This window comes from Melampsora larici-populina, assembly GCF_000204055.1.
Source record: "Melampsora larici-populina 98AG31 unplaced genomic scaffold MELLAscaffold_108, whole genome shotgun sequence".
NCBI classification, from domain to species: domain Eukaryota; kingdom Fungi; phylum Basidiomycota; class Pucciniomycetes; order Pucciniales; family Melampsoraceae; genus Melampsora; species Melampsora laricis-populina.
In genome coordinates this window covers 15,496-29,867 of record NW_006768872.1, presented here as the reverse complement: position 1 = coordinate 29,867, position 14,372 = coordinate 15,496, and the positions used below count along the sequence as shown (strand labels likewise).

Genomic DNA, 14,372 nt, shown 5'->3' with positions numbered 1-14,372 from the left:
GAATATCAATAAAGATGTATGGTGTCATCTTTGCACGAGTTCCCATGTTTGTTTGTGATCACAGTGGTGCCCAGAGTTGTTCCAGGAGTTACAATATGTATATCCACCTACAGCTACCAAGAGGCAGCTTCACGATCAGGACTCAGGAGTCTCCATGCTGTCAGAAGTGACTTGCAGGATGCATGGTCAAGATATCAAGACATATCAAAACTTCCATGAGTTTTGGGAACGTCGAGAGGATCCATTCACTGATTTCCATAATTTTCAAGGTCATAAGATAGTTCTCAGCTATCCAAAGAAAAATTAGAAACGTCGTTCAGAATAGGGCGGTTCAAGTAGCCCTTTTACAGCCCTTTTTTAAGTTTTACATTTAGTTCGGGGGCTTTAAATTTTAAGTAAAATTTAAAGTTGGTGAACCACCTTTAGAGGTGGTTCACCATTTTGCGATCTGCTTAGTTGTCTTAAAATTTATAATTCTCTGCCGTGGCATCGTAAAAAAATCCGGTGCGAAGGACCAAAAAAAACCTTTTTTTTCTTTGGTTTTTTTTTTGGTGTTCCACTCGTGGTGCGTCAAACGCGTATTTTCATTAAAACAAATTGATGAAAAAAAAAAAAATTCCTGACAAAAACAAGAGACAATTAAAAAAGCAAGGAAAAAAAGGCGCATTCGCAGACGGTGTACCTGAAAAGGTAAAGCCATAAAACCTAATTATAAGTGCGTTCGCAGAGTCGCGATCAGGAATTTTAAGGATCGGACAACCCTAAAAAGACTGATCGCGACTCTGCAAACAGGTGGATCGCAACTATTGACTTGAACCGCCCTCAGAGTTTTCTAAACATAATTTAACACATTTGAGTTGCTCAAATTGCCAGTCCTCGAAATCCTATTGTGAAAATGCAGTAATAACCGCTCATAGCATAAATTGAAGTCATGATGAATTTGGACAGATGAGTACAGCTTCGAACCCTTCAGCTTCATTTTTCAGTTTGCTATCTCGAATAGGATCAAGTCGAGGATGGTTCCCGGAGCCCACATGATTGGAGACTTTCTTGTACACAGAAATGAGCACCGTATTAGCCGTATTACCACTGTGAGTCATGTACATACGTCAACACTGCTTTCTCGACAGCATTCAAGTTCAATACGCTGTGTAACTTCAAGCATGGTTGATCGAGAATTTTGCTGTGATGACTCTGAGGAACTCGTTATACTTATGGAAATGGAATAAATGGAATGACAGAAAGCTCACTGGATACAATTGTAGAGCATCCTGCTCAGTCCAAGATCGTCCTGGTAGTTGCAATTGATTTTTCACATTTGATGATGATGATCAAAGATAAGAAGCATCAAAGCAGATCAAAGCTGAGAAAGTTGAGCAAATGAAATTGAAAGATCAGATCAGTGTTGGTAGTGATTACGATGAGAAGGTGTTAAGGTCATCTCATATAGTGTGCGATATAAGGATAAGGAGATTTATATTAATCTAGGATATTAAAAAAGTCCTAATAATTGAGTTTGTATGAACCCCAACCATCTTCAAGAACGATAAAAGAGAGAAAACTGATTGAGACAAGTAAAAAGTTGATCAGAGTACTACTGCTACGATATTAAACTTCATTTAAGATATCATCCTGTAAATATCAAGATCTCAAAACACAGAAGTAAAATTAAAATCATCCATCCATCCATCAGTTTAGGATCCCTTCTGTCTCAAAAGACTTGATCAATCTCAACCTAACCATCAATCAATCAATCAATCAATCAAACTTCCTTCAACTTACAATCTCATCATTCCATATCTCAATCTCAAAATACAAAATAACTACAAAAGCATTTGGATTTCTTTACCCGATCATTTCAAACTTAAACCCTTTCAAATACTAAACAAAAAAAGAGATGACTACCTCCAATTCAAGTACTGCTAATCATTCTAACTCAAATCATTCAAAATCACAAACAGCTGCTCATCAACATCATCATCATCATCCTCATGGATTCGATCCTAATACTCGAAAGAGTGTTACCATCAGAAGACGTAGTGGTAGTCGAAGTTTAGCTGATGGTAGAGGTTCAATCGTAGTTCATACTAGGTATTTGAATCTTCTTTATCTGTCCTTCTTTTATCTTCAATTCCTTTCATCCATCTATCATCCTAAACACTCATCGGGTAACATCTCGCTTTTCTCTGAGCTTGGCTTTATAATCCTAGACAGCCAGATTCCTTCTTCTTCTCCCCACGACTCAACTGACCTGATTAAGACTGTACTGCAGTTTACATACAGTCGACCAATATCATCCTAGAAAGACTGTACAAACTCTTCACATCCACATGCCGGTGGGTTCAAGCTGGTTGACCTTAACGAATCCATCGATTTCAATCGATGGTTGAAATCGATTGAATTTGTATGATAACAACTTATCCAATTAAGATATCCTTAATATCCTTGTATTTTATGGACTCAAGTGCTTTCGCTCCATGATGCGGGTTGGATCGTTGGTTCTGATTCAGCCATTGGTTTCGATCGATTTGAGCTTTCTGCTTGGATTTCCGTCTTGATTTCCTTCTTTGGTTTTCTTTGGATTCCTTTTGAATTTGGCATTCGGCTAGATCATCAGACTCCTTATTACCTTTTACCGCTTGACCAGCTCATTGGTGATAAGTATTATACCACTGACACTGATTTCTAAACATTTGTTTCTCAACTCGCATCATGCCTCATTCCGCTGTACCTCTCGCCACCCCTTCCGTTGACCTTCCGTCTGCATTCGATCAAACTCCACTCTGTACCCCTTCAACCTCCAACTCAACTCAATCGATCACTCCATCTGATACCCTCGACCTCTCAACTCCTTTTGCCACCGCTCTTCGTCACAAACCACTCTTCAACGACTGTTCGCCTACTAATGGCACTTCACATATCAATCGGCTTCTCACAAATCATGCATCTTCTCGATCAAACCGTCGATCTATGACCACCACCTCTTTGCCGGCATCTGTTCGAATTCCACTCATTCGTCACTCACATCATGGTTCCGACTACCATCCTTCTCACACACCACTCTATCATAGAACTCACGAGAATGCTGAACTTCCACATGCGACAAAGATGCAAATGGCAGACTATTTGCGCAAGTTTGAGCATCTCTTCACGGTTACTCCCCAAAGGTAAACCGTCAATCCACTCTTTTCCACAATTTCAGGCTATTTGATTTCTTACACTTTGCGGAATGACCACAGGATGAGGATGATTGTCGATGCGTTTATTGACACTCTTGAAATTGGTCTCAAAGAAAATGGACAAGCTGTCGTAAGTTTTGGGTTTTGTACATGGTTTTCAGCTCTTTTTCTTGACACCTGCTAATCATTTGCTTGATCGCCACTCGCCTTAGCCCATGATACCTACCTATGTCTTTGGCTGGCCCTCAGGCAAAGAGACTGGTCCTTATCTCGCCGTAGATTTAGGTAAGACTCGAGACTGTCTCTTCTACTTATTTCTTGACCATGTTTCTATACTGATCTTAATAATCTTCTAGGTGGAACAAATTTGAGAGTTTGTCATGTTGAATTAGAAGGCGAAGGAAAGTTTGAAATCACCCAAGCAAAGTACAAACTAACTGAAGAACAAAAGCAACAGGAAGGCGAGAAATTGTTCGACTTTTGCGCAGAATGTTTACACACGTATGAATCCTTTTTATGCCAGTCATCTGAAGATCGTAAAATAATTGAGGTATACGTTCATTTATGTGTCACAATAGATTTATTTACGACCAATATGCCGATGAGGCCGGTAACCTGCAACTTGAAGAAGAGATCGCCTTAGGGTTTACGTTCAGTTATCCTTGCATGTGTGTTTTCTGGCTTTCGATATCTCAATCAGACGTAAATGGCTGATGCTCATTTTATCGATCATCTCAGTCAAAAGCGGATTGATCATGGAGAACTCCTGCGATGGACCAAAGGGTTTGGTAACCCCAACGTGGAGGGACATGATGTGGGCGAGATGTTTGCAAAGGCATTGAAGAAACACGTATGATATAATTTCCTTGATTAAGATTTATCTACCAGATCAATCCTTACACAAGCGTGCTTCTATCAACTCGAAATTTTTGCTTCATCACAGAACGTACCCATCAAACTCACGGCTTTGATCAATGATACCACTGGCACGCTCATCGCATCATCCTATGTAGATCCTTCGACCCGTATTGGCGTGATCTTTGGTACAGGCTGCAATGCGGCTTACATGGAGAAAATTTCCAACATCCCCAAGATCGCCCATCTTGGACTCCCTCCTGACGCTGAGATGGCAATCAATTGTGAATGGGGTGCATTCGATAGCGAGAAACATGAGCATTTACCTCGAACCAAGTATGATCTGATCATTGATGAAACTTCCAATAAGCCTGGTGAACAAGCATTTGAAAAGATGATTGCTGGGTTGTACTTGGGTGAGATCTTTCGGTTGATTGTGGTTGAGATGATTGAGGAAGGTATCTTGTTCTTGGGCCAGAATACCTATAAAATCGAAAAGAGCTTTTGTTTCGATACTGCGTTCTTGAGCTTGATCGAAAGGTTTGGCTTTCTTCTTCTCTTTATAGGATACAAATTTATTGATATGTCGTACGTTATACAGTGACCCGACGGAAGAACTCTTGACTGTCACTGGCCTCTTTACTCATTTCTTCATGTTGGATACCACGATTTCTGAACGTCAATTTTTCCGCCGATTAGCTCAACTCATCGGCACTCGTAGTGCCAGATTGTCAGCATGTGGAATCGCCGCTATTGTCTCCAAGACTGGAATGTTGGACGCTGGCTGCGGTGTAGCCACTGATGGTAGTTTATACAATGTTTGTCATTTCATTCTGCAACCAGACGCGCAGAGTGGCTCCTGAACCAGCGCAACGCTACTGATCCCCCTACAGAAATACCCCCAATTCCCTGAACGATTGCATCAAGCCCTCGTCGATATATTTGGTGAAAAGGGTCGAGGAATTGTCAGTTCTCTCTCATTCCTCTCTCTCGCACCTATGTCACATTTGACTGATAGACATTTGTTTGTGTGGGGGGCTTTGATGATGCAGAAAACATATCATGCAGAAGATGGTTCAGGGGTAGGAAGTGCGATCATTGCAGCGATGACCAAAGCTAGACTTGACGAAGGCACGATTACTCAAGTGTGAATGATCAGAAAAGTAATGGTGTTGGGAAGCGAGAGAAGGGTACCCATACACAACATAATTTTAATTCAACCGATACATTCTATTTCCTTTATCTCTTTGTTTTACTTATTCTCTTTAAAACTTACAGCCGTTCAAAGTCTGGTTTTCAATTGCATGACACAAGAACTTTTCTGTTAGAGACGTATGTCACAGTGATTGATCTTGTTATGTGATAGGCAGAAGTTATGGGTAGTGGATAACCTTCCTAAACTGATCAGAAGGTTTTTCGTCATATTTTTTCGGACGCTTTGCGTAGGTTTTGTCAAATTGATCTGAGTAGAGTATGAAAAGACTTGAGAAGATATGTAGCTACCCAAGATGTTACCAACCAAGACAAAAATATCCGAGAACCTGTTATACGGCGATGAGGTATTGGCTGACACCAACTCTTGAGGAATTGTTGTCTGGATGTCAAGAGTTGGATACGTGTGAGAAGAAGAGATGTGACATTGCTTGGTCTACCTCAGATGGTAGTAGTACCAAGACAAGTGATAAGATTGGATGCACAACGTGGCATAGGGCAAAGACATTGTGGATGATTGATGGGGATATTTTTGGAGAATGAGATGCCACATCATGAGTTGGCTTAGAATGATCCCAATCAACAGATAGATATAAGTTGATATATCAAGGAGGTCCTAGAAAGCTATGATCACACATGTGGTTTTGTGCTGATCAGTGTGCTATTTACGGTGCACCTGGCGGCAACAAAGGAGAGATGATAATTTTTGATGACTTGATATCTCCTCATACAAATGATCAATCTCAAACATCATTGACACATCGGTTTTCACCATCAGTACTGTCATCAGCTTTCCATTGTAAGCCACTTGCTTGGTGATTAGGATGCGTTCATATCCCTGTGTGATGGGATTGAAAGGTTTGGCTGACATTTATCCCAGTATAAGTACACTCTGTGTGGCATTGCCCAACAATTACTTGCTTCTTGGCGGCTGGTACATTGGCTGTGCTTTTGTAATGTGAATGGGCAGCGCAAGTCATACATTTTACTGCTTGGCACATGAGGCCCGCTCAACATATGGTACTCAAGAGGTTCAAAAAATATTTTTTCTTGCAATTTTTGTTCTTTTCGTAGGATCATATAGGGTACATTGAAGAAAATGAATACAACAAACCAAAATACTCTTGCGCTGAGATAGAATGAGACCCGCAGAGGTTTGATTAGAAAGGATTTTTTGAAGAAACATTCAGTGATTCGTGACAGATTTCTCGTGGATCGTAAAAGTTGATGAGTTTTAACGGAGGATGATAGATAGTATGAAACTTTGAATAAACTTATTGTTTTTCTTTTACTTTTTTCAATTCATGAGCAGGAATTGGTTGTGCTGTAGCATAACCAGTGGTGACGGCCATATTTCCTACAATTTGAGTATGAGAAAATCGTCAATAATTGGCTTATTTCGGAAAATAATCACAAGAGAGAGTCTGACTAGGTTTTTCCATATTCGATCTTGGTGCTCGAGTCTTCATAGGTTTTGAAGGAATCAAAGGACCAAGGAAGATACCCGGACCAAACTCATTGACGATATAAACCCCTGATAAGATCAAAGAACATAACACATGTGCATCCTCTGATCCCATCCAAGCTTCTGTTTGTTTAAAATTATTACCAATTCCAATGATAGATAACAAAGATCTTAAATTACCAAAGATCACACCCCTACCATCCACAATGGTACCATAGATAGCCGTGATGAGAAAAGTGCCCCAGAAATCCACCGGTAAACGTTCAGATAAGAATCCAGGATGAGTGAAAGAGAATTTAGGTTTCAAGAGACCAAAGAATGGGACTAAGATCGAAGCACCTGAACCACATAAGAGTGGTAAGATTAAGGTAGGTAAAGCTAATGGACCGGTTGTCTTTGATGTCATTTGAGGATTTTGAAGCACTGGTTTTAATCCTAGGGTCAATGTACCTAATCTTTCCAATAGATTGAATCAGTGAAATTGAAAGATCAATCAACTTGAGCCAAAAGAAGACTGACCAAAAGTGGTTGCAAAACCATCAATCAAGAAACATAAAACTTTTAATGGATCTTCTGGTAAGCTAGATAGAATAGGATGTAACCATTTCATTCCCATAGCACTTAACCTATTTTTGAGAAACGAATGTGGGGAAAAAAAGAAATCAATTCATCAAAAAGTAAAAAATTCAAAGAATGTGAAATATAAGATTTCATAAATTGTTTTTACATATAAGCCGAAACCATATAACCAGCACCTTGATCGGCAAACAAACCCCATGGTTCACCTTTCAAAACCGAAGCCATCGTCGTACCACTGATGACTAAAGTTGTGGAAACCAAACTGGCTTGTAAGAATGAAACTTGATTTGATTTGATACCTACTTTAAAGCCTTGTGATTGTAATACTGAATGATATAGATAAGCCACTCGAATCGAATGAAGTAAAGTAAAAGTTGAGATTGGAAAGTAAGTTGAGATTGAATTTGTGGTTAGATTTGAGAACCATTGATCGATGGCCTTGAGGAATGTCATGGTGGTTCTTGCGATCGGATGCGAAGATTGTTGTTCTTGTTGTTGTCCGTGTTACTGATGAGAATGAAAGATATCCTTGGTTTGATCGAGATCACTTTTATAAAACTGTAGTTTACTCTCAAAACAACATTTCCCAGATTGTTTGAAGCAATCCATTCTTTCACTTTGTTTACTTTGTAGATCCGAAGAAAGTTTTATGAATCAATTTTTCAATCATCAATCGTTCATTCCAATATTCTTTGATTCTTTCTTTCTACCATCTCCAAAAACTTCCGAAGTGATTCAAAAACAAATAACGCGTCAGGTTGGGTGGGGTTCATATGTACAAAATATAGTTCGGAGTTTGTCACCATCTTTTTATTGAAGTTTATTTCCTGGAATTTCGCCCAAAGATTTGATTTAGATTTGACAGCTTCGAACTTTGAAGTCTTGATCGGCTTAATTGAGGGTGGAAAGAGGAAAAAGGGGGAAATTGCGCGGTGAAAAGGGGTCACGTGATTAGATTGTGACATGTGTATGTAGAATGTAGAGTGTAGATTTGAAGTTTGATGAGTTGTTGACTTGTTGTTTACTTGTTTGCTGAAGTTTCTTTTCTTTGGATTTCTTCTCTTGACTTCTTTACTTGACTTCTTTCTTCTATTTCTTCGCTATAAAATCTCATCTCTACTTTGTTTTCATTAGTTCATTTTGTATATTTCCTCAACTTGATCTTTTGAAAGAAGCAACTGGTGATAGGCAACAACTAATTTCCTTTAGAGGCAAGAGTCAATACTACATTCGATCGATTGGTTTTGAAAATGACGATTTCAACTTCAAGCTCAACTTCAACACCTTTACCAAGCTTCAATGGTCACCTTCATGATTCTTGGGATTTACATCAACTCAAATTAATCTCTTGGTTTAAAACTCAAAACATATCAGATCAAGATGATCAACTTAAACTCGATTACTTGATCTTATCACTTCAATCCAATTCAAACGCTCTCAATTGGTTCTCACTTCAACCCATCGAATTAAAATCAAATTTCATTCAATCTTTAACTTTACTCAAAAACAAATATGGAAATGATCTTAGAAAAGAAATCCTTAGATTATCAGCTTTGAATTCTTTAGAAGTTCGGACTTTTAGGGATCCTGAACATAAAACTGAAATGGTACATCAACTTGTAGATGAACTGGATCATTTGCTTTCATTGGGTGCTGTACATCAGGATAATGTTAAAAGAGATTACTTATTGAGGTTAGCTATCTTTCTATTCCTTGATTTCATTCATTCCAGGCTGATCTTTGATTCTGTTTTGATTTTGGATGATACAAAGGTGTTTTCGTGCCTTTGCCGGTGCAATTAAACTCATCAATCGATCGACTTCATATGATGGTACGTTTTCATTTCAAATCATTTTCTTCATCTAGCATAAAATCACTAATTCAATTCTTATCTTACTTTTCGATTTATCAATCCAGGTGCCGTCTTAGCTGCTCTCAATTGGGAAGCCAGTGTCATTTCAAAGTTAGTTCCACCCGACCCATCGCAGTGATTTCCGTCTTGTACCCCTTGGAGCTTTTAATCCTGCAGTCTTCCGCTACACCGCATTTTTGTCCTTGCAATTATACCTCACATTATCTGCAAAAATCACAGAGCAAAATTCCTCAGGGGTTTTTTTTGTGACTGTTTCCACTAAACTCTTTTCTTGTTTCTTCTTTTCTCTTGCCTTTTTTTGTGTCCCCTTGTCTTTCGTCTTTTTGCATAACATAGAGCTCAAGAGGCTATGATTCAAGCTTCATTAGATCCCAACGCCACTCACAAACAAATCAAATCACGCAGGAATAAGCATCATTCTCAAATCGATTACCTTCTCCAAGCTCACGAACGACATGGAGCAATCAACTTGACAACTGATGATCAACCGAAAGTTGTGAACCCAGATTCACCCAAACGCTTTGTACCATCACCAGAGCCATATCAACACAATCCTACCTTGCCAACATCCTCGAATCCACAGCATCATCAGCATAAAAAACAGGAGTCGAATATCTTAGCACTTGATGACCAAAACTATAGTGACTTGAAAGATTCTTTCAATCACCCACCTGATCCTCAGAAGTTTCAAAACGAATCAAACCTGGAACCCAAGCCAAATTCGAACCCATCGGACCATAAAGGGAAAGCCCCACTCACGAATGGAAGTGGATCAGATCCAATGGTTGAGTCTTTTGTTGATCCGCTCATGATGTCTGATCAAAGACGGCCAAATTATGATCAGGCAAACAATCGACCGTTAGAGCTGAACTCGATTCAACCAGATCGGTATCCAGATCATCACTACCAGCCAAATCATGACCAACATCAACCTGAAGCCTCTACATCATATCATTTCAAACCAATAGTCTACAATCCGGAGATAAATCCATATCCTCCACCCACTTCTCCTATCAATCAACAAAACATCAGACAGCTTTCAAATGATGAAGACGAAAGGCAGAACAGTAAACCTGTGAAGCTTCCTGTACCGGATACCAGAGCCTGGGTACAAGCTCAAGAGGAAGAGCAGCTGAAGTCTAATTGGAGTCATCACCCTTATAACCAGCTCTCATCTCAACCAGCTCATCCGGTCTATCCAAATACGCAATCGGCAGCCATCCCATTTCCAAGCCCCCGTATACCATCACAAGCTTCTGGAGGGCATGGGATACCGGTATCTCAGTTTCAAGAACGGATGCCAAGAAATAGTCAAACGCCTCAAAGCTTCATAGACCTCCGTAGAGATAATCAACTAAGTGGAAATCCTTCAACTAGCCATGTTTCGATTGCATCATCATCTTATCCTCCACCTCGGACTGATTTCGAACAGTTGAATAGGCGGCCATCGAAACTGACCAAGAACAGACCGAAGACTGGCGGAAGCAGTGTTGCCAGCAGTACGGGCAAACGAAGCATGAGCAGCCTAAAACGAGTCAAAAGCTTTCTGAGTGCCCTACAAGCCAATAATAGTCGAAGAGGTAGTAGGGATAGTGTGACTAGTCGAGCAGCAGGTGGCGGAGGAGAATCAGAGAGCACGCAAGACTACAACGGGCCTAACACACCCTCGTCTGCAGCAGAGGAACTGGCGCTACAACCAACGAAACTCAAACTCAGACCGATGCAAGCACAATTCAATCGACTCTTTAGAAAACACAATCATCCAGAAGGATTAAGACGTCAACAGCGATCTATGTTGATCGATCGGAGCCGACCTGAATCACAACAACCGATCAAAGGGAAAGGTAGAAGTTTAGATTTTGGAAAGTCGCATGATTCTACTTCTGCTCGGCCCATGATCATCGGAATGGGGAAAGATGATCCTGAATTGAGTTTCAAGCAGAATCGAGATCCACGTCAGAACAATAGTGCAAGAAATCTTGATCAACCGACTCCACGTGGATTCGGACAGCATCGAGCTCAGTTAAATCAAGCGAAGGGAATCAGGACAAAGGGAGCTGGGTTTTGGTGATCATGAAGACTTTGATTTTATCTTTGGTATGTAATTCAAAGCTTTGTTAAATTCCTTCATCTGATTTGCTCATCTTACTTTCTTTTCGATCTTCATTTTGTCTTTTGATCAAGTCATTCATAAAGTCCTGTGAATGAATATATCTATAAGAAACGACCCATAACTATGAAAATTTGATAACGACACCAGTGATGATACCAATTCCCGATTTTTCTCGATGACCAATTCAAACCTGATACGTGTCATGTTTGGATAAAAAAGTATAATATTGCATATCGGCCTGCTGATTGGGTGAAATATCATGCTTTGATGTTCTTAGTAATGAACAGATCATGATAGCAAGGATCAAGTTTTTTGAAACAATTTAGGATGTAGTTTGTATCGTGAAGGAAAGTATACGTGTTTCTTGAATATGATTTTTTTTAAAAGTTTGCAATCAATTAGAATCTCTTTGTGTGTGTGTGCATTTTATAAGTTTCTATTTCTTTTACTTGTTTTGTGAAACGAAAGATAGTGTTTGGACGGAAGGAATGAAACGAAAGATAGTGTTTGGACGGAAGGAATTATACCAAGTTTGCAATTTATACCACGATGTTCTTTGTCAAATTATCACCCTGTTCTAGGTCATAACACTCATCAAGGTAAATTTCCAAAAAATCTTTTACATTGGTCAAAATGCTGTCAATGACATGCCTCCTAAGCCTTGGGTGTTTAGAGTCTAGACCGTGTCGTCAGACTTTAGTAGGCTTTAAGCGGTAGACGTCTTGAACAGAACAATTCATCTACATACTCCTGGAGTTTTTGTATATTTAGCAGACTTTGAAACCTCTAGGTACAAGATTGACCGCAATCAGAGTATCGAATAATCAAAAAAAGATTTAGAGATTATCACAAAAAGAAATTAGAACCATCAATGAATTTCAATATCTATCTGCCGCGATGAATAAATCATCAATCCTGTAGTATCTTGGAAGCACATCAATCAAGTCTAGTCAATAAACCGGAAAACATCTGACTGTAACTCAACACCAAAAGATTGATTCTAAGAAAGATTGAGAAACCCTGGAAACATGCACCCTGATCATGCGAAGGTGCACCTATACAATGTGAAAAAGATTCAGTAAAGCGTGCTCGTCTTGAAGCTTCTATTCAGATTTAAAAATTGAATGTTTGACTTACCCTGCTGGCGTGTGACCTTTTGGAGTATCTGAATCTTTAGCCTCACACATGTGCTTGATAGCCTGCCCAGAAGAACTTGCAATATGCGCAGTATCACCATGCTTTTCATTATATCCAGCAAAGGTATTCACACCATCGATGGTGTTATGATTGAAGACGACTGCCCTCTTGGCTGTTGAGCATTTCTTTCCACAAGAGCTAAATAAAGATATCCAAAAAATTAGCGAGATTTTAAAGAGCAATGATTTAATGAGATTCTAACCGATAAGCAATATCCACGTTGTTGAAGCAGGAGTTATTGACAGTGACCGTTCCTCCCCTGAGACGATGAAAAGAAATCATTACAAAACATTAATCCATTTTCTCACAAAATGAACCGAGCTAAGGAATGTATCGTAAGACAAAATTACCCATTGAATTGTAAAGCCTAGAGATAAGCAAAATCAAAGCAAATGAATATATGTTCATGAAATGTGTGAAGCATCCAGCTGAAATCAAAAGACAATGCGCACCTTGTTACCTGCGTTCGAGAATGAGCAACTATTGACGGTTGCTTTTCCACTTGGCATATAAAACGCAATTGCTTCATCACAAATTTGTAACCAATGACAATTCTCTACTGTACATTGACCACGACAATAAACACCTAGAGAAGGGGAAAAAAGTGTATCTTATGATTAGAAAGCATTCTGGGATTATGATCGATTGGAAAGAAATTCTAAGATCAACTTACTTTCTTGAGAATAACCTAAGATACAATTTTTTAAAGTAGCACCCTCTTGAAGAATGAAAACAGCTTGATTTCCTCCTCTTTCGACGTCTAAATTACAACTTCTATCTGTACGCTGATACTTAGCTAATTTACAATCGAATGTTTCTCCAGCTCCAACTTTGATGGGTGTGTCTACAGTAATCACCTTTGTGGCTTGAGGAATTTTGCAACTAGATTTGAGTGTGGTATGATAAACGCCGGCGTTCAACCCGTTTGGTGCGTAAGGTTGAACGGCAGATCTTCGTTGTGATCGTAAAGGATTTGATGATGTCACAAAGCTTGCTTCAAGAGTAATCAAAAAGAGAAATAAAGGAATGACAGAAGATTGGATTGAAGGTATCTGGATAAGCATGTTAAGATATGAAAGAAATTTATGTCTGGATTGGATTCCGTTTGAAATTGATTGAAGAGATGTCCAGTTTATGTGTAAAGATTTGTAGAAGTGACGTTTAAGCAAGCTTGACAAGTATCAAATGTAAAAGAAGACGATCACAGATCTTGAGTTGAAATTGTAATGCGAGAGGAGCTTCAAGAGGATCTATTGTCGTGGTAGGTTTGTAGCTGAAGGGTTATGAGGAGTAAAATTTATAAAAACAGTGAAAGATATGCTGTGATAAGAAATGATACTAACCAGAGGTAAGGAAATGATAATTGAGAATCGGGAGAGAAGTCTATGGAGTACTCATAATTCAATAAAAGTCCCTGGTTTATATATAAGACAATAGATCTCAGGAAAGGGTTTAATGACAGCTATCATCCTGAGACCCTGATAACTTGGTGCTCATGCAGGGAGCTCAAAATTCTGTTTCATCAATTCTTACATCATTCCATCCCAAAGCATCAATGTCGCCTCGTCATCACATATGAGAGGCACAAGCCAGCTCGTGGGCTTTTGATCTAGGGCTAGATATTTTTATTGCTCTGCAAGAGGTGCGATGTTCATGGTAAGTGGCGTTAATTCTCAGCCCAAAATATAGATTTCACGTCTCCCTCGCTACCTTTCAAAAGGCGCTCTGTTTCTCTGTTCCCTCATACGTGATCCAAGGGTCTTAAAGCGTATACTCACGTTATTAGGGGTTGGGCGAAGCGCTGCAATAATTCAATTCAACTGTAGTTCAATTTTACTCGCACTCGAGTAAGCCACTGTTGAATCCTGTTGGAAACAATATCATATATCACTATTATTT

The 14,372-nt window shown here is 39.3% G+C and overlaps 3 protein-coding genes across 3 annotated transcripts; 2 read left to right on the top strand and 1 right to left on the bottom strand.

The window, feature by feature from the left end:
* Positions 1–1,587: 1,587 nt before the first annotated feature.
* On the top strand, positions 1,588–5,554 carry MELLADRAFT_46171 (uncharacterized protein; the record flags this gene model as incomplete). The annotated part of the gene is made up of 11 exons (XM_007418825.1): positions 1,588–2,091; positions 3,072–3,167; positions 3,240–3,309; positions 3,392–3,464; positions 3,536–3,680; positions 3,758–3,847; positions 3,918–4,029; positions 4,123–4,574; positions 4,636–4,852; positions 4,928–4,999; positions 5,087–5,554. 11 exons carry the CDS (start codon positions 1,898–1,900, stop codon positions 5,183–5,185), a joined length of 1,620 nt encoding a protein of 539 aa, XP_007418887.1.
* A 717-nt stretch (positions 5,555–6,271) lies between these two features.
* MELLADRAFT_73688 (uncharacterized protein) lies at positions 6,272–7,781 on the bottom strand (the record flags this gene model as incomplete). Its single annotated transcript, XM_007418832.1, has 4 exons — positions 6,272–6,603; positions 6,676–7,161; positions 7,231–7,337; positions 7,439–7,781. 4 exons carry the CDS (start codon positions 7,741–7,743, stop codon positions 6,521–6,523), a joined length of 981 nt encoding a protein of 326 aa, XP_007418894.1.
* Positions 7,782–10,994: 3,213 nt separating this feature from the next.
* On the top strand, positions 10,995–11,837 carry MELLADRAFT_73687 (uncharacterized protein; the record flags this gene model as incomplete). Its single annotated transcript, XM_007418831.1, has 3 exons — positions 10,995–11,260; positions 11,324–11,762; positions 11,795–11,837. One exon carries the CDS (start codon positions 11,058–11,060, stop codon positions 11,232–11,234), a length of 177 nt encoding a protein of 58 aa, XP_007418893.1.
* Between the last annotated feature and the right edge of the window lie 2,535 nt (positions 11,838–14,372).